Source organism: Bos grunniens, chromosome 13 (assembly GCF_055505025.1).
Source record: "Bos grunniens cultivar Pamir isolate PY7600 chromosome 13, Bosgru_T2T1.0, whole genome shotgun sequence".
In the NCBI taxonomy this organism is placed as follows: domain Eukaryota; kingdom Metazoa; phylum Chordata; class Mammalia; order Artiodactyla; family Bovidae; genus Bos; species Bos grunniens.
Genome location: NC_141177.1, coordinates 11371547 through 11394702, shown reverse-complemented (window position 1 = coordinate 11394702; position 23156 = coordinate 11371547). Strand labels below are relative to the sequence as shown.

Below are 23156 nucleotides of genomic sequence, written 5' to 3'. Positions count from 1 at the left end.
AAAGCCTTCAATCCATCCTGTGAATGTATCTATCATAACTAATAGGTATTTATACCCTTGAGAAACTGGCATCTGGGTGAAGTTCATCTGCAAGTCCTCTCCTGGGTAGGCCCCACGTCGTTGGGCAGGCTGGGCCAGCTGGGGTCTTCGAGCTCCTTGGGGGTTGTTTAATTGGCAAGTGGGACAAGAGGAGACCACCTGTCTTATTATAGTTGTTTGGAGGCCTGTTCCTCTGAAGGACCTTTCTGGTAATCTTTGGAGGGCCTTTTCTCCTAAATGAGTCGTGGCATGTAAGGAGTTCACCAACTTCCATTGGAGGTTCCCAGGCAGAAAAAGGAGTCCTTCCTTTTGGAACCACCCCATATGATCTTCTTGAAAGCCCTCGCTGTTAGCTTTAAGAGTCTTACCTTCAGTATATGAAGGAGTTTCTGGCAAATTAGTCTGTGGAACTAAGGTGGAAATCCCTATTAGGTTATGGTTCTCTAATGCTGCTCTCCTAGCTGCCTGATCAGCTGCTTGGTTCCCTCGTGCCACTTCCATGTTCCCTTTCTGGTGTCCTTTACAGTGGGAGACTGAAACCTCAGTGGGCAGGTGGACTGCCTCCAAGAGTCGAAGAATCTGATCACTGTATTTGATTGGGGACCCTCGGGTGATCAAGTGGCCCCTTTCTTTCCAAACAGCCGCATGTGCATGTAGCACCAGAAAGGCATACTTGGAGTCAGTGTAAATGGCTATTCTTTTTCCTTTTCCCAGCTCTAAAGCTCGAGTCAGGGCTATGAGCTCAGCTAATTGGGCTGAAGTACCTGGTGGCAGAGGCTTAGCCTCTATGGACTCAAAATTGGAGATTACTGCATACCTGGCTCTTCTTTTTCCATTCAAGACAAAGCTGCTCCCATCAGTGTACCAGATTTCCTCAGGATTGGTCAGAGGATCTTCTGAGGGTTTTGTCTAGTGGTCCAAGGTTTCTAGACAAGAGTGAAAGAGGAGAGAGCCCTCGGGGGTAGGGAGGAGGGTGGCCTGGTTAACAACCTCACAAGGGGATATAGTGAGGCCTGGATTTTCCATCAGCATTACTTGATGTCTGAGGATTCTTTGATCAGACATCCATAAATGGCCTCTCCCATTTAGGAGTTGTTTTACTTGGTGGCTGGTAAAAATAGTTTGCCCCAAAGGAGAGTTTTAAAGCATCTTCTATCATGATTGCAATAGCTGCAAGATTTCGAAGGCAGGGGGGCCAACCTTGGGAAGTTGGATCGAGCCTCTTGGATAAGTAAGCTACAGGCTGGGGCTCAGATCCCAACCTTTGAGTTAACACTCCCAAGGCTATTCCCTCTCTTTCATGGACATAAAGTTGGAATGCTTTTTCTGGGTCTGGCAACCTCAAGGCAGGTGCCTGAGTTAAGGCCTGTTTTAGTGTAGTTTCTGCCTCCTTTTGAGGAGTTCCCCACATCAGTGGGATTGAATCATCTCGTCCCTTTAAGCTTTCATATAAACTTTCATATAAGCTTTCAATTAGACCATAGTTGGGTATCCAGATTCCACAATAACCAGTTAGCCCCAGGAAAGCTCGCAATTGTTTTCGAGTCGTGGGGGAGGGCAACTGGAGGATTCCTTGTACCCGATCAGAGGACAGCCTCCTGGACCCGTGTGTAATCTGAATTCCCAGGTAAGTGACCTTTGTCTCGACCATCTGTGCCTTAGCACAGGAGACTTTATATCCCCTTTTTGCCAAGAAGTTTAGAACCTGAATTGCATGTTGTTGGGCGCTTTTCTCATCTTGTGAGCAGATTAGTAGGTCATCTACATATTGTAATATTTTCCCATTAGGTCCCAGGTCCAGATCTAGGAGATCCCGGCTAAGGGCCTGTCCAAACAGGTGGGGGCTATCTCCGAACCCCTGAGGTAATACTGTCCAAGTCATCTGTTGGTGTTTTTCTCCTGGGGCCTCCCACTCAAAAGCAAAAAGGTATTGGGATTCTTTAGCCAGTGGTATGCAAAAAAATGCATCTTTGAGACCCAAGACAGTAAACCACTTGGCACTGGGTGGGATTTCTCCCAAGATTACATAGGGATTGGGTACTGTGGGATGGAGGGGGACTACAGCTTCATTTATAATCTGGAGATCTTGAACCATTCACCAGGTCCCGTCTTTTTTCTTTACTGAGAGGATTGGGCTGTTACATGGTGAACTGGTAGGGACCAATAGCCTACAAGCAAGGAATTTATTTATTAAAGGCTGTAGTCCCTCCCGAGCCTCTCTTTTGAGAGGATATTGTTTCCGGTTAGGAAACCGAGTGGGATCTCGGAGGACAATGATGACCGGTTCAGCTTGGTGGGCTCGTCCAGGAATCCCCTGGTCCCACACCTGGGGGTTAATTTTGTCTTCCCATAGTTTTTGGTCCCTCTCTGTTGAAGGTGTAATGGGTTCTTCAGTAGTAGCCAGGAGCTGTAAAGCTCTAGGGGCTGAAAAACTTCCCATCACAAGGCTGGTCCCCAGTTTAGTGAGTATATCTCTTCCCAGTAAGGGGGTAGGACACTCAGGGACCACCAAAAACTGGTGGGAAAATATTTGTCCATCCCAGCAACAAAGAAGTGCTCGGGTGAATCTTTTAGTAGTTGCTTTTCCTGTAGCACCCAAAATGGTACAGGTTTGGGAGGAGAAGACTCCGGAGTAGGAGATCAAGACAGAGTAGGTAGCCCCTGTGTCAACCAAGAAATTCTCGGACCTACCTGCCACATCCAGTTGCACCCGTGATGGTTATCTGTGACAGGTGGGCTGGCTGGAGCGGGCCGCATCAGTCCTCTTGAACCATCATGAGGGTAGGCTTGGCACTTGACCTTGAGGCTCTTGGGTCCCGAGGGCAGAGTGCTGCCCAATGTCCCAGTTTCTACGAGACTTGTCATGGTTTGGACACTCTTTGGCCTAATGCCCCGCCTGTCTACAGATCAGGCATCTGTCTTGTGCCTTGTCCTTCAAGGACTCGGGGTTTGCCATAGGGCTTCTCTGGAGGGCGGCCAGCATCTAGGCATGCCTTGTCTGTTTGTTTCTCTCCTTCTCCTGGGCCTTGGCCTCCTCCTCCTGTTCTCTCTTATAAAAGGTATTGGTGGCTGTCTGGACCATCTCATCTAAAGAGGCAGCAGGGTCCTGCTGTTGTAGCTGCTGTAACTTAATTCTGATATCTAATGCACATTGGGACAGGAATTTGTCCTTTAAAATCACCCGTCCCTCATAAGAGTCTAAGTCCAGGTTGGTAAACTTTTGGAGTGCCTCTTTTAGCCTCTCCAGAAAGGCAGTGGGGTTCTCACTGGGCTCCTGAGTTATTGCTGAGACTGGGCAAAGTCCGACAAGTAATAGGCTTCTTTATGTTTCCATGGGTGGACTTCCTTAGGGGTGAAGTCTTTCTAAAGCTTATCCTACCCAGAACTGTTACAACCTGAGAGCCAGGCGTCCCCGGGTCAGGGTGCAGATCCCCAGGCAGACTGAGGTGTGACAGCCTCCTAGAGATCGAATCCCTGGGCAGGTCAAGGCGTGACGACCTCCTGGGACCCCTGGGACTAAAGGATCCCCGAACAGGTTGAGGCGTGACAACCTTTCGAAGACCGATCCCTAGGCAGGTCAAGGTGTGATGACCTCCTGGGACCCCCTGGACTGGAGTTTGGGCGTCCCCAAGATCTCCAGTGTGACCAGTATTGGGTAGGATTAGGGGTTGGATATTATAGAGTATTTCCTTCCCAAGGCCATCTATTTTCTGGTTGTCTCTCCAGAAGATTGTAGAGGCAACCTTGTGGGTCTGGATGGGGCTCAGGAAAAGAGCATGAAACAGGAGGGAAGGGGCAGAGCACAAACTTTGAAAGAATGACATAGCACAAGGGTATAATGTAAACCAATTAAAATCAATTGGGTCCAAGATGACAAGTCAAATTCAAGTAAACCTTAATCCCCAATCTATAAGCCAACAGACACACCCAGAGGTGGCAGGACAGCTCCAAGGCACAAGATCAGAAGAGGGAGGAGTGGGTGGTTCCCCAATGGCTGGGATGATCCTCTCACTCATTAGCATATGAATTCCATCCCCTCACAAAACCTAGCCAGGCCTAATATGGCCCTCGGCAATGGTTCACACCCTGAAGGGTGGCTTCTCTCTGGATCCTAACAAATCTACAATGGATTTTTGCAATGAGACATCAAGAGCCTGAGTTTTGATAGTTTTGGCCAAGCTTGAGTCCCGGGAGAGAGCTGAAGGACAGGAGGAAAAAGCAGTGGGAAAAACATGCCAAGGAATCCCCTTCATAGCCCACTGGAAGATTTGCTAAATATCTGACTGGTGCTCAGTTTCATTGGTCTGATCTTTGGCACAGAGAAGAGAAAGGACAGAACCCCCACCGGCTTGTGTAACAGCTACTGGGGCTCAGCAGATAGTGCCCTTGGGACATGCTGAGGAGCAGCCTCTCCAGAGTCCCTCAGTTGTGCCCCTGCCGCCTGCCTGTTTGTGGGAGGTTTGAGGAAACAAGAAACGAGAGATTGTAAAGGTCCCTCCAGCCATAGGAGCAAGGACCTCTTTCCTTAACCGGAGGTCTTCTGGAATCTGAGACTGGGCCGCGTGAGCTTTCTGCTGAGTTCATTTTTCGCTGTCCCGGTTTCCAGCACGATGGGCCTTCCCCTGCACTGGGTTTCCTTGCCTTCCGCTTCTAGCGCGGGAGCTTCCCTGAGTTGGGCTCCTGCTGTGCTTGGCCTCTTCTGTGCAGAGGTTGTTTCAGCCAGGTTATATCCGAGTCATGGCCCCATAGATGTCACGCGAGCGTATGTTCCTCGGTTCTTTGTCTCCTCACAACAAAGATTTGGAGCTACGGACATTAAAGCCCTCGGCGCGTCACAGCTCTTGGGTCTTGGACAAACCGTGCTACAGCTCTTAGGCAAATCAGTGTTACAGCTCCATTTTTATTTATAATATAGCAGGAGAATCCAAGACTTGAAGAGAGTGGAGGAGTGCGTGGGGAGGGAGAAAGAGAGAGAGGGAAAGAGAAAGAGCTCGCACATGCACACGGGAGAGAGAGTCCGAGAGAAAGCGCTTTGGCTCCTCCTTTTATATATTTTTTCCTCCACCTGGGCTTGCCCTATGCAAATTGGGCTTAGCCAGGAGTGCTGTTTGTTCTGCCTGAAGTTTTCACTCTGGTCCTAGGACCTTTCTTTGACCTTCCTTGTCTTTTAGCCACTGCCATTTTGGACTCCTTTTCCCTAGTCTACCTACCTAACAGTTGCCATTGCCTTCTCCCACAAGGTTATCAAAGTGTGAAACGTAAAACTAGAGGCCGTGGCATAATGAGGAAGAGAATTCCATTCTGACTGGGGTCGCCAGGAAGGCTTTAAGAAAGAGGGGCCCTTTGAGCCAGCTGTTGATGATTTCCAAAAACATTTCTTGGTGACCTGAGTCTGCTTGGCCGTCTTCTGGATGCTGCATTTTACGGGGTGAGAGGACTTCAGGAGAGGGTTGGGGGTGCTGGAAGAGAGCCTTCTGCAGGGAGGTCACTATGAGGAAAGGCAGGGTGTGCCCAGGCAAGGAAGCTTATCCTTAGTTGCCGTTTGAACTGCGTTTAGCCTTGACTTCTAACAAGTATCATGTTAAGTTTTCTATGTACGTTGCTTTATCACGTAAAATCAGAATGTAGTTCATTCTCCTTGTTGTACACTGTGAGGACACTGAGGCACAGAGAAGTTAAGAGGTTTGCCTAAGGTCACACAGCTAGTTTTCAGTGGGGCCTGAAATTGAATCCAGCCAATCTTAACGCTGAACCCAGGAAGAAATTATCTGGGGATTTGTTAGCATAGATTAGATTGTTTCTCAAAAAGCAAAATAGTCATCCAGTGGTTAAGACTGCTCTTCGACTGCAGAAGGCACGGGTTCAGTCCCTGGTCAGGGAACTAAGATCTCACATGCCATGCGGTGTGACCAAAACTAAAACAAAGAGCAACAACAAAACCCAGCAGCAACGTTCCCAGAGCTGCCCAGGCCTCTCTGGCATCCCTCGCCACCTGCAGCTGACAGCCAGTCAGACATTCTGGCTGCACATCTGGCTCTTTACTTGCTTGGTTTTGAGCTCCAGTGTTTGCTCTCTCACTCAGGGCTTCTCTTTGAAGAAAAGTTTGTCACCCTGCTTCACTAGCTGCTTCCAGTCCAAGCGGCCTCTGCAGTTTTGACCTGCTTTTCTCCTCATCGGGGAGGACTGGGCCGTCATAGCCACTCTTGAGTGTTGAGTGAGGGGTTCACTGGAACCGTCTGCGCATTTAGTGTCTGCAGGGCCCGGCGGTGGATGTTTCAGAGGCCTGGACGGCTCTTTTCATTGTTTGTCTTCCCACCACAGCAGAGGGCAGGCGTTCCTGGTTTATGGTTTCTCTGTGGAGCACATACGTATTTTCATTTGCACGTAACAACTTTTGAATGCAGCTCAAAAGTTGCATTATTCAAAAAGAACAGTTTTTTACTCTTTTTGAGTAACAGTTCTATTAGTTGTTAAATATTTATGTCAACTGTAGGTATTGCTCTGAGGTGACTTCATTTGTCCTTCTGGTCTTTGTTTTTTTAAGATTATTCCTTTAAAAAAAAAATTTTAATTGAAGGATGATTGCCTTACAGAATTTTGTGGTTTTCTGTCATACATCAACAAGAATCAGCTGTAGGCACACCCATGTCCCCTCCCTCCTACCTCCCTCCCCATCCCAGCCTTCAGCCTGTCACAGAGCCCCTGTTTGAGTTCCCTGAGTCATACAGCAAACTCCCATTGGCTATCTATTTTACATATGGTAATATAAATGTCTGTGTTACTCTGTCCATACATTTCCCCTTCTCCCTCCTCTCGTACCACGTCCATAGGTCTGTTCTCTTGTCTGTTTCTCCATTGCTTCCCTGAAAATAAATTCATCAGCTATCTCTTTAGATTCCATATATATGCGTCAGTATATGGATATTTATATGTGCGTCAGTATATGGGTATTTATATTTCTCTTTCTGACTTACTTCACTCTATATAATAGGCTCTAGTTTCACCCACCTCATTAGAATGGATACAAATGGATTCCTTTGGTCTTAGTTGTGGCACACAAGATCTTTAGTTGCAGGCCTGTGGGATCTAGTTCAGTCACCAGGATGCAACATGGGCCCTCTGCATGAGGAGCTTGGAGTCTCAGACACTGGACCACCAGGGAAGTCCTGATCATTTTTCTGAATTAGGTTTTGCTTGGTTTTAAGATGAGCTTCTCCACTAATCACACCCGCCACACGCCGCCCCCCGCCCCTGCCCTCCGACCGGTACATGTTGGCTCATTGTAGGAGGAAGATTGGGGCAGGTGGTGAAAGGGAAGACTTAGTGGAACTTGTTTTATTAGTAATACGGGGCTTCAGTCGTCAGCTCTGTCTGGGGACAGAAAACAGAATATCATGGCTAGGATGACCAAAGTGAGGACTGGTAGCAGGGTTCTTTGTGTGTGGATAGTAGGACTTTTATCTTAGAACTGCCTTTCATTTTGCCTTCTGGGTAGACTGAGTCATGGGGCTTCTGATTAGCAGGGATCTGAGTTCTAATCTTGCCTCCGAGGCTTTTTAATCTTGTTACCTTGGGAAGCTACTTCTTCTCTGTACCTGTTTCCTCTTCCTATGAGATTATACCCACTGCCCAGGATTGTTTTGAGGATTCAGTGAAATCAGTGCCTGCTCGAGAATCCTTATTTCTCTTCTCTCCATGGGGTCTTCTGCTCACTGCTAGGAAAGAGGCTCCCCGAACACCTGGGACTAGTAGAGGAGGTGACAGCAGTAAGCTCAGCCACGCTCCTTTCTGCAGTCACAGATCGGTGTGCTTTCTGCAAGCACCCGTGCGGAGAAACAAGCATGACCTTCGTCCACACTTGTTGGTGTTTGCTTGTTTAGATGAATTTTGAAAGGCTACACACAAGCATACAGTTTCAGTTGGTTTATTTTAATTTGCCTCGTTTCCAGAGGAGGTCAGCCAGTTGGCAGCCTGTACATGATGCAAAAGGTCAACTGAATGTTCGAGAGAAGGGAGGGAAAGGGGAAGTGCAGTAAAAAAAATGATCTCTGGGGAAAGGTCAGCATGCGACTCCATAAACCCCTTCCTACTGCTCTCCTTGCACTGCAGCCTCGCTGGCTGCCCTGCCGTTCTCTGAAAATGTGTCGCCCCCTTCCCCGTTCTCCTTACTGACCTCTGCCCGGGACGGCGCTGAGGGTGGCCGCACGCCCTGGCCCTGCCTTCACTCGGGGCGGCTGGGACCAGCGGCACTCCCACCCCTGCCCTGTCTCTCTCCTGATCTGCTTTTCTTCCTAATGCTTATTAATCCCCAGCATCATGGCTTTTGTTTATTGGGTGTCTCTCTTCTGCTACAGTGTCAGTCCCATGAGGGTGTGCCTTGGTCTCTTTTTTTTCCCCTGCTGCTGGACTCCTGGCGGATAAAACTGTCTGGCACACAGTAGGTGTTCAGTAAATGGAGTGAACGAACGCGCAGAAGTGCATATCCTGCGGCTCTGTTGAGACTTCCCGTTTGATTCCTGTCTCTTAATGATGAAAACAAATAAGGAAACACAATGAGTTGTAGAATTCACAGTGTCCAATGGGTAAAAATTAGAAGCCTGTTCAGGAGAAGCCTGATAGGAAAGTTGACAGATAGGAAAGTTGACAGATAGGAAAGTTGACAGAACTTTCCCTCTCAATGCTCAATAAAGTTGCACTGTCTACTACAATAGAGATGTCTGAAAGGCTCATTCCATTGCATGTAACAGCACATTTTGTGTGATTTTAATTTTTTTTGCCAAGATGCTACGCTGCCTGATTCTGTGGAGAAGAGCATCGTGTGATCAATTAGACGTGCTTTGCCTTGGTGTCTCATCCTGATTCCCACGTTTTTATCTTCTTCTCTACACAGGGCTTATGAACAGCTCAACGTGAAACATGAACCTCTCCAGCTCATCCAGCCTCAGTTTGAGACGCCGCTGCCAGCCCTTCAGCCAGCAGTGAGTTGGTGTGGGTGGAGCATCTGGCTGCAGAGCCTCGACGTCTGCCCTTCCCTTGCTAGCTGGCCTCATGTGGAACAGGCCTCCTCGTGGGGTCACGTGTCTCTGGCTCTAAATATGCACAGAGACCAAGCCTGTTAGTATTCTGCAGGGACTTCCATTTGATGTGGTCCTCAACTGAGGAATCAAGGGCCTGATTCTGTTTAATAGCCTCTCTGGCTATTAAACATTTCCCATCCTGTTGGGTTAGAGGGCATATGTGAAAATTCCTGGGTGAAGAGGAGGAAGAGCTTTGTGCTAGAAAGCTTTGAGCTTTCCAGGCAGCAGGCACTGAGATTCACAGCACAGTTCTCATAGCCCAGGGGCCAACCATGTGTCTATAGGTTATAAACATTCCAGTTCAACATGAGCTCCACTTGCCTTTGGAACTGTCTTATGCTGGACTTTTCCCTGGTGGTTTAGTGGCTAAGACGCCACGCTCCCAAGGCAGGGGGCCCAGGTTTGATCCCTGGTCAGGGAACTAGATCTCACAGGCTGCAAATAAAATCCCACAACTAACACCCAGTGCAGCTAAATAAATAAACAAATGAATATTTTAAAAATTTGTCTTATCCTCCTACCTTCTGGAATGTTACAAGGCAGTTAACTGGCTACAGCTTGGTAGCTTGAAAATCGGCCATGGTGGAGGTGTATATTATAGAACAGAAAATGACAAATGCTACAGATCAGGCCTCTTGTTTTAAATGATAGCTCAGCATTTAGCAGCACACTACTGGTTCACACCTGTGATTTCTGGCTCTAAGTTCAGCACTTTCTATATTAATCTACATCCGTTCCCCCAATTTCTGTCACGGTTAGATGAGAAAGTCAAAAGGTCAACACAAATAAAAGCCTGAGAAGCGCCAAGCTTTGTGTCTTTGAACAAGTTAATGGGCCCTGGGACCCCAGCTTGGTCAGTTCGGTGGTGCGGTTGGAGCTGGCTCTGCTGGGTTGCTTCCACTGGGCCGCCATCGTGCTTCCTATGGCCTCACGGGCGGAGGGGCGACAGGCGCTGGGCGTCTCATCCTCTTGTTTTCCTCCTGTCTCCTTCCGGTCAGTTATGGCTCTGGATACGCTCTTTCATAAAAGACCTCATTGCCTTTTAGGTTTTCCCTCCTAGTTTCAGGGAATTACCACCTCCTCCGCTGGAGCTATTTGACTTAGATGAGACGTTCTCCTCTGAGAAGGCCCGGCTTGCTCAGATTACCAATAAGTGTGAGTTTGGTCAAAATTTTTTTTTCTTTTCTGAGTTTTACTAAATTGTGAATTTCTGAGATTTGCCATGAGAGAAAGTTTACAGTTTGTTTAGGGAGAAGAAAATAGGAATGGGAGTATTTAAAATGACAGTTTTGTTTATTTCATGTAAATGTTGTTGACTGTAAGAGCTCAGCTTTAATTCCTGCGCATCTTTATCTCTGACCTGTTGAGTGACCCCAGGATGAATCCTGACCTTGGCTACCACATAGCAAATCTAAGCCAGTGGTCATAGGAGCACTTGAATAAGAAGATTCGGTTAGGGCCAATTACAGAGGCTTCAGATTGGAAGGGGTCCTGGAGAGTCCAGTGCGCCCACCCTGACCCATGCGTGAGGAAAGGCCCCGGGCTACACAGCTGCTCGGTGAGTGGTGCTCCCGACTCTCAGCCCTGGGCTCCTCCTGACGTGCCCTGCCTCCAGCACAGCACGTGGGCCTGCACACGTGTGCTCAGAGACATAAAAGTAACCGTCCATTTTGAGGCAGTGACCCCACTCCTGGGAATCTAACCTAGGGAGACAAATGAAGGTATACAGATGAGACTACTACATTATTTATTTAATAAATAAAATACAGTTGGGAATAGCCTTAGTGTTCAGTCATAGGGGAATGGTAGTAAACTGTGCCATATTCAGTCAGTGGGATAAAACATACTCATTATAAAAGAGCTTTACAAAGCCCGGGGGGTGACACTGAGTGAATTGGAGATTCCTAAATGAAGAAAGCAAAATATAAAACTGTACTTGTGGTAGGATCTCAACTATGCAAACATCTATATATGCTCAGAGACCAGAAAGGAGTATGCAAAAATGAACATAGTTAAATGTCAGACATTGCATTTCTGTTCCATTCCAGATATTGTGGCAGGTGCTGGGCAATCAGATATTAGTAAGACCCAGTAAGTACCCTGTAGGAATAACAGTCCTGTGAAGGATTAGATGCTTTGACCCAGCATTTCTGATTCTAGCAGTCTATCTTCCAGAATTTCTTGTAGAAATGCAAAAAAAAAAAAAAAAAAGGTACAGCTATAGAGCTATTAACTGTATCATTCAGAAAATTGACAACAGTCTAACAGCCTATCAGGAGGAAGACTGGTTAAAAAAATATGAAACAAACTGTTGAAAGATGAGCATAGGCTTTGACATGGAATATCCATGTTACACCATTAAATGATAAAGACAACTTACAGAACTATTGTAGTCTGATCCTTACACATGGAGGGATTTTTTTTACACATGTAGATATGCAGGCATACATAGCATTATTTATCCTAGATAATATTGGTGAGGGTTAGAGTGAGATATCATTTATACCATAGCTTTAAAAATGCAAGTCAGAGGGGAAAAAGAAAAGAAGTTACAGTCTAGTATAACAAGGGCAGTAATGACTGTCCATTCTTGATATACAGCCAGAAATCGTTTCAGAGAATTATGGGTGATTTTTTCTTTCATTCCTTTTCTATAACATTGCTATAATAAATGCTCTTTAAAATACCCATATGTCCTTCTCATAATGGTCCCTGCGGCATTCAGAGGATGGTAATTTCATTTCCTGCTGGCTGCTCCTCCTCTTTGTAATGTAGGAATGCCAGATCTGGGAATAGTGAGCCAGAACCAGTGCAGCTTTATTCTGTCTAGGAGTGTCACACTTCTGGCCTACTAATTTACAAAAACAGCACATCAGAGATCTCTACAGTCTATCACTGTTTGAGTCCTTTGGTCACATTACCCAAGGGAGAGGTGAGTGATCTTGAGAGATGTAGGAACCCTACAGGGATACCCAGACCACAATAAGTCTGTACTTGGGGCAGGGCAGAATCAAGGATGAATCTAACCACTGCAACTGTGCTCAGGTACTGAAGAAGACCTGGAATTCTATGTCAGGAAGTGTGGTGACATCCTTGGAGTCACCAATAAACTCCCAAAGGACCGGCAAGATGCTAAACATATCCTTGAGCACATCTTCTTCCAAGTGGTGGAGTTCAAGAAGTTGAACCAGGTACAGAGCCCAGAAGGCCCACTCAAGTGGTCAAGTGGGGATATCATCCACAAACTAGACTTCCCATGGTCTGTACCATTCATTCATTCTGTCGGTATTTCACTGTCTACTAGGTGGACACACAGGTGACGGTCCCTGCGCTTATGGGATGTGTATTCTAGCTGGAGGAGACTGACAGTAGACAGACAACACAGTATCTTAAGTATTAAACCACACGGGATGCCAGGAGATGAAACGTGGTATAAACCAGAGCAGGCTCAGAGGGGTCAGTGTACTGAACGTGGCAAGATTCAGGGGTGGTCAGGGTGGGCCACACACACTGCAGAGCTGGCATGGGAGCCAGGACTTGAAGGTGTCCAGGGGCTGGCCATGGAGATAGCTGGGAGATGAGTGTCCCGGGCAGAGAGAAGACCTGTGCAGAGTCCCTAAGGCGGGACTCTGCTTGGCTCGTTTGAGGAACAGCAGTGATGCCTATGTGGCAGACGAGAACTTAGCCAAGGACAGAGCAGCAGGATGTGAGGACAGAAACCATCTTGCCCTGGACTAAGGACTTAACATTTATTATGCCAGGCCTTCATCTTATCTGTCCCTGGACAGGATTTCTAAAATTAAATGCCCAACCACTGCTGGTAAATGGATATTCATTTATATACTACTGATTGGAGAATAAGCTGGTTCCATTTTTATGGACATATTTTTTAGGATATTCAGAAGCCTTGAAATACATGGATACCTCTGACCCAGCAATTTTAATCCTCAGAATTTGTCTTAATAATACAATCCTGGGACTTCGCTGGCAGTTCAGTGGTTAAGACTCCACACTTCCACTGCAGGGGGCACAGGTTCAATCCCTGGTCGGGGAACTAACATCCCAAGTACCACACCACACAGCCAAAAAATAAAAAATAATACAATTCTGAATATATGTAGATTTACCAGTCAGAACGCTCAGCGAAGCATTGTTTTCATAGAAGAAAACCATCAGTAGGGAACTAGTTAAGTACCTAGGGTGCATGCATAAGATTAAGAATGTTTAGAAGGATGTTCAAGCACTTGGGAAGACATTCATGATACAGCAGTGGGATGGGGGGAGAGGGCTATAAAACAGTAGAAGAGAGTCTGTTTTTCACACACACGCAGATTCTAGATGCTGAATAGAAAGACTGATTAGGATCTGAGCCATTGCTGGTGGGCACTGGCACTGCTGGGTATTCATACTGCAGGCCTCAGGTGTGCTAGCATGGTGCTAGATGTCAGGGTTATGGCAGTGAATGCAGTCCTTGCTGTCTGAGCTCCATGCAGTGGGCAAGGCAGGAATATATGGGCATTTACAGTGCTCTTCAGATAAGTGCCAGGAAGGCACCTCAGAGGCAAGGTGTTGAAAACCTGCTCAGCACTGACATGTGGGGCAGGGGAGAGGCAAGTAAATTCCCAGCAGTACTTACGCTGGTGGCAAGGCAGGGTCAGGCCCCCAGGGCCAAGGTAAGAAGTCTGGTGTGGTGTTTCCATCAGTACCTTCAACTGTATTTGCTCCCCATTCATGGTGGGTAGTGGGTTGTGGTCAGAGCCCTATCTGGTCATGAAAGCTTGATCCTTGGCCTGGATGTAGCCTTAAAGCCAGAGATTACCCATGTCCCAATCAGAACCGCTCATCAAAGAGTTCACATTTTAGGTTTTGAACTGAAATACTAACATTCTGTCTTATTCCCTCCTCCAGGAACATGACATTGACACACGGCATTCCAGAACAGCTTCTGAGGACCAAGCCTCTTGAAGCATTTTCTGCCTCCCGATTCTTTGTAAACTTTTTGAATTATCCCTGTTTTTTATGAAAACTGTCTATACAGTCCTTCCTCTCTGACCTGTGGGAAGATCTGTGCATCTTCTGTAGTTCCCAGAAAGGGACAACATTTCTTATGTAAGATATGTTCCATTTTTTAAATTAAATGTTTGAATCTGTACTTTGATAATTGATGCATCAGTCTTTCATTGAAATCTTTCCTTTCCAGTTCTAGATGTGATTTTATCAAAAGCATAAATAATTCTCAAACCTATGAGTACTGTACAGCTTTTCTAGTTCAAAAGGATAGAAAATAAACTTAACCCACAGTCTGTGTGCCCCACTATACCTATGAATAGGCCTCCCAGGGGGCACTAGTGGAAGGTAAAAGAGTTGGTAGGTATCTTCCTTACATGGATCACTCACTCCTTCACCTCCCAGCTGCCCACAGGCTCAACCATTTGGAGGCTGTTGTCTTAGCCCACAGTTTGTCCCCCTCCTTTGAGCTCCTGAACCACTCAGTTTTATCATTTTAGGTTAGAATGTAGGACAAAAGGTGATCATCTGTCCCACGGACAATGGGAGAGATTGTACTTGCTTGAGCATGACAGTCAATACAGAAATGCACAATGTGCTGGGTACACTAGGAACCAGCTTTAGGGAAAGCCTGAAAGACAAAGATTGCAGATCCACCACCATGTATGTAAGGGATGTGGTTCAGTGGGAGTAGCTTAGCTGGTGGGTTCTGTAAAGGTAGGAAGCGTGCAGGGAAGCCCCTTAGGGGGCGTCATATAACTCCAAGAGGAAATAACAAGGGCAGGGATTTAAGATGCTGTTGTAGGGACTTCCCTGGCTGACCAGTGATTAAGACGACTCAGCACTTCCAATGCAGGAGGCACAGCTTTGATCCCTGGTCAGTAAGCTAAGATCCCTAGGCCTAATCCAGTAAGCTAAGATCACAGGCCTTTGTGGTACAACCAAAAAAATTAAAAAAAAAAAAAAGATTCCTAAGATGCTGTTGTAAGAAAACTGGCATTCTGAAATAGATTTGGTCTGGGTGTTGAAGGTCAGGTTGGCAACATTTTGAGCGTCACTGCCTGGAACAGTGGTGAAGCTAATGGAAGATGGGGATTCTAAAGGGTGAGCTTGTTTGGAGTGTAAGAACCGGCTGAGACAATGGTAATTCATGGAAGTGATAAATAACCAGTCAATAGCTGCTGCTGCTGCTGTCACTTCAGTCATGTCCGACTCTGTGCGACCCCATAGACGGCAGCCTACCAGGCTCCCCCGTCCCTGGGATTCTCCAGGCAAGAACACTGGAGTAGGTTGCCATTTCCTTCTCCAATGCATCAAAGTGAAAAGTGAAAGTGAAGTCACTCAGTCATGTCTGACTCTTAGTGACCCCATGGACTGCAGCCTACCAGGCTCCTCCGTCCATGGGATTTTCCAGGCAAGAGTACTGGAGTGGGGTGCCATTCCCTTCTCCGAGTCAATAGCTAGAAGTCCCTAAATGAGGCTTAGAAAAGATGTCCAGTACCTTAGTTTTTCACATGGAGTTGATCATTGAAGCCAGAATACACTGTCAAGGAATGAACTTTATTTTTAATTTAAAACCTTGGGATGAGACTCAAGTCACATCCTGAATTTCAAGACTTATTTATTCATGTTAAAGCTGTGTTTGTAGGCTTCCATTCTCTCACACACTCAAGCCCTTGTGCAGGGCCTCCTCGAGTGACCCAGCCAGAGCACTGTGTTGGGGACGGGGGAGACCACTTTGATGAAAGGGCAGAATCTGGGAGCCTGCTGGGGACAAGCAGCTAGGGAACAGCATAGAGTGTTGTGGAAATATATTTGGAATTCCAAAAATGTGCTCAAAAATTACCTCCCAACCCATGTGCTCTTACACTCTGGGTCTGGTGCTCCTGCCACTGAGAGGTGAGGTCTGTGATCCATGCCTCTGAATCTGGCACTATGGAAGTGACACTGTGACTTCTGAGGCTAGGTCATAAAAGGCTATGCAGCTTCTGCCTGGTTCTCTTGGGACACTCATCTTTAGAGCCACAAGCCTCCATGCAAGAAGCATGCGGTTACCTGGATGGCTATGTGGATAGGCCTCGAATAGATGTTCTGGCCAACAGCCAGCCCGTATGAGCATCGCCTGCTAAACTCGTGAGTGAAGAGGCCTCCAAATGCTTCCTGCCCTTGACCTCAAGTCACCCGAGCCTTCTAGTTGTCCTTGCTGAAGTCCCAGATGCTGTGCAGCAAACTGTCCCTGCTCTGACCTTTCTGAATTCCTGACCCACACAATGTATAAACGTTATAAAAGAGCAGCTTAAGCCACTGACTTGGAGTGGTTTATTATGCAGCAATAGATAATGACAATTTTATTTTTGAGGTAACCTTGGTTTGTAAGTTTCGTGTGTACATTTCTTCTTCTGTATTTCCTACAGGGTTTCCCCCGCTGCCCCCAGGCCCTTTCTCTCTGGTAACCACTGCTTTGTACCTATATGCTCATATCTACAGTTTTAGAAGGAACTTTTTGGATCATATCCAAGTTCACTTTCCAGCAGAGACACGGGGGCCTTGTAGACCAAGGAGCAGAGGAGCAGTGACTACCTGCCTGCCTGCTAACCTGGAGCTTCTCCCATCACACTCCTGACTCAAGAAGTTTCCTTGGACGGGGCACGGCCTGTCTTGCCATGAGCTGGCTTTTCCCCTTAATCTATGGATGACTTATGGCAATAATGTATGCTTTCCCCCAACTTCTTACGAAAAATTTGGAACAGAAAAGTGCAAAGAGAAGTACAATGAACCTACTTTTCTAAAGTGAACATATTGCCATATATACTAAATGTATGTGTATAATTTTTCTTACTGAACATCTGAAATTAAGTTTCAGTCTTTCTAACACTTTACTCCTTAATATACATCACTGTGTAACTACAGTATACCATTATCATATCTAGTATGTAATACTTATTCAGATGAAGATACAACCAGTCCATCTAAAGGAAATCAGTCCTGAATATTCATTGGAAGAACTGATGCTGAAGCTGAAACCAATACTTTGGCCACCTGAAATGAACAACTGACTCATTTGGAAAGACCCTGATGCTGGGAAAGATTGAAGGCAGGAGAAAAAGGGATGACAGAGGATAAGATGGCTGGATGGCATCACTGACACAATGGACATGAGTTTGAGTAAACTCCAGGAGTTGGTGATGGACAGGAAGGCCTGGCATGCTGCAGTCCATGGGGTCACAAGGATTCAGACACAACTGAGTGACTGAACTGAACTGACTGAACTGAGTATTTAATACTTATTCAAATGTGTTTTATATCTTTTCAAGCTAGGATCCAGTCAAATTGCACATATTGGATTTCATTGTCTCTAGTCTCTTAGAATCTTTCCTTACCGCTTCGTGTTCCTCTTTCCCTTTTTTAAGTGACATTGTTTTTTTCTTTTTTTTTTTGTCACACCTCTCAGCATACGGAACTGCCCCAACCAGTAAGTGCAGAGTCTTAAGCACTGGACCACCAGGGTTGCCCCCACATTGGATTTTTGAAAAGACTAAACTAGGTATCATACATCCTAGAAATCTGATGGTTTCACCATGGTGTCTATTGTCCCTTTATCTCCTTTATTTCCTGCAAGCTGAAAGTTAGGCACAGAGGCTAGCTTTGAACGAAACTTTTTTGGTGAGACTGTTTCACAGGTGATGCTATGTATGATGTCAGGTCCCCTATTAATGAAATTAAATTTAATCAACTCGTTAAGAGAATGAGTATGAGTAGGGGTGTTTTTAAACTGAAACATGAGCTCTTAAACACATGAAAAGAGGCTCAACATGCTCATCATTAGAGAAAATGCAAATCAAAGCTATAATGAGGTATCATCTTCACAGCAGTTAGAAAGGCCACCATCAAAAAAATCTACAAATGCTGGAAAGGATGTGGAGAAAAGGGAACGCCCTTGCACTGTTGGTGTGAATGCAAACTGTTACAGCCACTGTGGAAAACAGTATGGAGATATATTTAAAAACTAGGAATAAAACTACCATCAGTGCAGTTCAGTTCAGTCCGACTCTTTGCGACCCCATGCATCACAGCACGCCAAGCCTCCTTGTCCATCACCAACTCCCGGAGTTTACCCAAACTGATGTCCATCGAGTCGGTGATGCCATCCAGCCATCTCATCTTCTATCGTCCCCTTCTCCTCCTGCCCCCAATCCCTCCCAGCATCAGGGTCTTTTTCAATGAGTCAGCTCTTAGCATGAGGTGGCCAAAGTATTGGAGTTTCGGCTTCAACATCAGTCCTTCCAATGAACACCCAGGACTGATCTCCTTTAGGATGGACTGGTTGGATCTCCTTGCAGTCCAAGGGACTCTCAAGAGTCTTCTCCAGGGAGGAGCTAAGATGGCGGAGGAGTAGGACGGGGAGAACACTTTCTCCCCCACAAATTCATCAAAAGAACATTTAAACGCCGAGTAAATTCCACAAAACAACTTCTGAAAGCCGGCAGAGGACATCAGGCACCCAGAAAAGCAACCCAAGTCTTCGAAGGAGAGAGAAGAAATACAGCTCCACTAACCAGAACACCGACACAAGCTTCCCTAACCAAGAAACCTTGACAAGCCACCTGTACAAACCCACACAGAGCGAGGAAACGACACAATAAAGAGAACTCCACAAACTGCCAGAATACAGAAAGGACACCCCAAGCTCAGCAATTTAAACAAGATGAAGAGACAGAGGAATACCCAGCAGACAAAGGAACAGGATAAAAGCCCACCAAACCAAACCAAAGAGGAAGAGATAGGGAATCTACCTGATAAAGAATTCCGAATAATGATAGTGACATTGATCCAAAATCTTGAAATCAAAATGGAATCACTGATAAATAGCTTGGAGACAAAGATTGAGAAGATGGAAGAAAGGTTTAACAAGGACCTAGAGAGTCAATATAAAATGAATAATGCAATAAATGAAATTAAAAACACTCTGGAGGCAACAAATAGTAGAATAACAGAGGCAGAAGATAGGATTAGTGAATTAGAAGATAGAATGGTAGAAATAAATGAATCAGAGAGGATAAAAGAAAAATGAATTAAAAGAAATGAGGACAATCTCAGAGACCTCCAGGACAATATTAAACTCTACAACATTCAAATCATAGGGGTCCCAGAAGCAGAAGACAAAAAGAAAGACCATGAGAAAATACTTGAGGAGATAATAGTTGAAAACTTCCCTAAAATGGGGAAGGAAATAATCACCCAAGTCCAAGAAACCCAGAGAGTCCCAAACAGGATAAACCCAAGGCGAAACACCCCAAGACACATATTAATCAAATTAACAAAGATCAAACACAAAGAACAAATATTAAAAGCAGCAAGGGAAAAACAACAAATAACACACAAGGGAATTCCCATTAGGATAACAGCTGATCTTTCAATAGAAACTCTTCAAGCCAGGAGGGAATGGCAAGACATACTTAAAGTGATGAAAGAAAATAACCTACAGCCCAGATTATTGTACCCAGCAAGGATCTCATTCAAATATGAAGGAGAAACCAAAAGCTTCTCAGACAAGCAAAAGCTGAGAGAATTCAGCACCACCAAACCAGCTCTCCAACAAATACTAAAGGATATTCTCTAGACAGGAAACACAAAAACAGTGTATAAACTCGAACCCAAAACAATAAAGTAAGTGGCAACGGGACCATACTTATCAGTAATTACCTTAAATGTAAATGGGTTGAATGCCCCAACCAAAAGACTGGCTGAATGGATACAAAAACAAGACCCCTACATATGTTGTCTACAAGAGACCCACCTCAAAACAGGGGACACATACAGACTGAAAGTGAAGGGCTGGAAAAAGATTTTCCATGCAAATAGGGATCAAAAGAAAGCAGGAGTAGCAATACTTATATCAGATAAAATAGACTTTAAAACAAAGGCTGTGAAAAGAGACAAAGATGGTCACTACATAATGATCAAAGGATCAATCCAAGAAGAAGATATAACAATTATATATGCACCCAACATGGGAGCGCCGCAATATGTAAGACAAATGCTAACAAGTATGAAAGGAGAAATTAACAATAACACAATAATAGTGGGAGACTTTAATACCCCACTCACACCTATGGATAGATCACCTAAACAGAAAATTAACAAGGAAACACAAATGTTAAATGATACAATAGACCAGTTAGACCTAATTGATATCTATAGGACATTTCATCCCAAAACAATGAATTTCACCTTTTTCTCAAGCGCACATGGAACCTTCTCCAGGATAGATCACATCCTGGGCCATAAATCTAGCCTTGGTAAATTCAAAAAAATAGAAATCATTCCAAGCATCTTTTCTGACCACAATGCAGTAAGATTAGATCTCAATTACAGGAGACAAACTATTAAAAATTCCAACATATGGAGGCTGAACAACACCCTGCTGAATAACCAACAAATCACAGAAGATATCAAAAAAGAAATCAAAATTTGCATAGAAACGAATGAAAATGAAAACACAACAACTCAAAACCTGTGGGACACTGTAAAAGCAGTCCTAAGGGGAAAGTTCATAGCAATACAGGCATACCTCAAGAAACAAGAAAAAAGTCAAATCAATAACCTAACCCTACACCTAAAGCAACTAGAAAAGGAAGAAATGAAGAACCCCAGGGTTAGTAGAAGGAAAGAAATCTTAAAAATTAGGGCAGAAATAAATGCAAAAGAAACAAAAGAGACCATAGCAAAAATCAACAAAGCCAAAAGCTGGTTCTTTGAAAGGATAAATAAAATTGACAAACCATTAGCCAGACTCATCAAGAAACAAAGGGAGAAAAATCAAATCAATAAAATTAGAAATGAAAATGGAGAGATCACAACAGACAACACAGAAATACAAAGGATCATAAGAGACTACTATCAACAATTATATGCCAATAAAATGGACAACGTGGAAGAAATGGACAAATTCTTAGAAAAGTACAACTTTCCAAAACTGGACCAGGAAGAAATAGAAAATCTTAACAGACCCATCACAAGCACAGAAATTGAAACTGTAATCAAAAATCTTCCAGCAAACGAAAGCCCAGGTCCAGACGGCTTCACAGCTGAATTCTACCAAAAATTTAGAGAAGAGCTAACACCTATCCTGCTCAAACTCTTCCAGAAAATTGCAGAGGAAGGTAAACTTCCAAACTCACTCTATGAGGCCACCATCACCCTAATACCAAAACCTGACAAAGATCCCACAAAAAAAGAAAACTACAGGCCAATATCACTGATGAACATAGATGCAAAAATTCTTAACAAAATTCTAGCAATCAGAATCCAACAATACATTAAAAAGATCATACACCATGACCAAGTGGGCTTTATCCCAGGGATGCAAGGATTCTTCAATATCCGCAAATCAATCAATGTTATACACCACATTAACAAATTGAAAAACAAAAACCATATGATTATCTCAATAGATGCAGAGAAAGCCTTTGACAAAATTCAACATCCATTTATGATAAGAACTCTCCAGAAAGCAGGAATAGAAGGAACATACCTCAACATAATAAAAGCTATATATGACAAACCCACAACAAACATTATCCTCAATGGTGAAAAATTGAAAGCATTTCCTCTAAAGTCAGGAACAAGACAAGGGTGCCCACTTTCACCATTACTATTCAACATAGTTTTGGAAGTTTTGGCCACAGCACTCAGAGCAGAAAAAGAAGTAAAAGGAATCCAAATTGGAAAAGAAGAAGTAAAACTCTCACTGTTTGCAGATGACATGATCCTTTACATAGAAAACCCTAAAGACTCCACCAGAAAATTACTAGAACTAATCAATGATTATAGTAAAGTTGCAGGATATAAAATCAACACACAGAAATCCCTTGCATTCCTATACACTAATAATGAGAAAACTGAAAGAGAAATTAAGGAAACAATTCCATTCACCATTGCAATGGAAAGAATAAAATACTTAGGAATATATCTACCTAAAGAAACTAAAGACCTATATATAGAAAACTATAAAACACTGGTGAAAGAAATCAAAGAGGACACTAATAGATGGAGAAATATACCACGTTCATGGATTGGAAGAATCAATATAGTGAAAATGAGTATACTACCCAAAGCAATTTATAGATTCAATGCAATCCCTATCAAGCTACCAACGGTATTCTTCACAGAGCTAGAACAAATAATTTCACAATTTGTATGGAAATACAAAAAACCTCGAATAGCCAAAGCTATCTTGAGAAAGAAGAATGGAACTGGAGGAATCAACCTACCTGACTTCAGACTCTATTACAAAGCCACAGTTATCAAGACAGTATGGTACTGGCACAAAGACAGAAATATGGATCAATGGAACAAAATAGAAAGCCCAGAGATAAATCCACGCACATATGGACACCTTAACTTTGACAAAGGAGGCAAGAATATACAATGGATTAAAGACAATCTCTTTAACAAGTGGTGCTGGGAAAACTGGTCAACCACTTGTAAAAGAATGAAACTAGAACACTTTCTAACACCATACACAAAAATAAACTCAAAATGGATTAAAGATCTAAATGTAAGACCAGAAACTATAAAACTCCTAGAGAACATAGGCAAAACACTCTCCGACATACATCACAGCAGGATCCTCTATGACCCACCTCCCAGAATATTGGAAGTAAAAGCAAAAATAAACAAATGGGACCTAATTAAACTTAAAAGCTTCTGCACAACAAAGGAAACTATTAGCAAGGTGAAAAGGCAGCCTTCAGAATGGGAGAAAATAATAGCAAATGAAGCAACGGACAAACAACTAATCTCAAAAATATACAAGCAACTCCTACAGCTCAACTCCAGAAAAATAAATGACCCAATCAAAAAATGGGCCAAAGAACTAAATAGACATTTCTCCAAAGAAGACATACAGATGGCTAACAAACACATGAAAAGATGCTCAACATCACTCATTATCAGAGAAATGCAAATCAAAACCACTATGAGGTACCATTTCATGCCAGTCAGAATGGCTGTGATCCAAAAGTCTACAAG

The 23156-nt window shown here is 44.3% G+C and overlaps 1 protein-coding gene across 5 annotated transcripts in view; it reads left to right on the top strand.

The window, feature by feature from the left end:
* Nucleotides 1–14277, top strand: part of IFT52 (intraflagellar transport 52) — a 37981-nt gene extending 23704 nt beyond the window's left edge. For all 5 annotated transcript variants that reach the window (XM_086331734.1, XM_086331735.1, XM_086331733.1 and 2 more), the window contains 4 exons: nt 8930–9017; nt 10163–10271; nt 12162–12307; nt 14025–14277. In XM_086331734.1, coding sequence (XP_086187860.1) covers nt 8930–9017; nt 10163–10271; nt 12162–12307; nt 14025–14081 — 400 coding nt within the window. In that variant the 3' untranslated portion in view covers nt 14082–14277. The remainder of the gene's footprint in view (nt 1–8929; nt 9018–10162; nt 10272–12161; nt 12308–14024) is intronic.
* Nucleotides 14278–23156: the final 8879 nt, after the last annotated feature.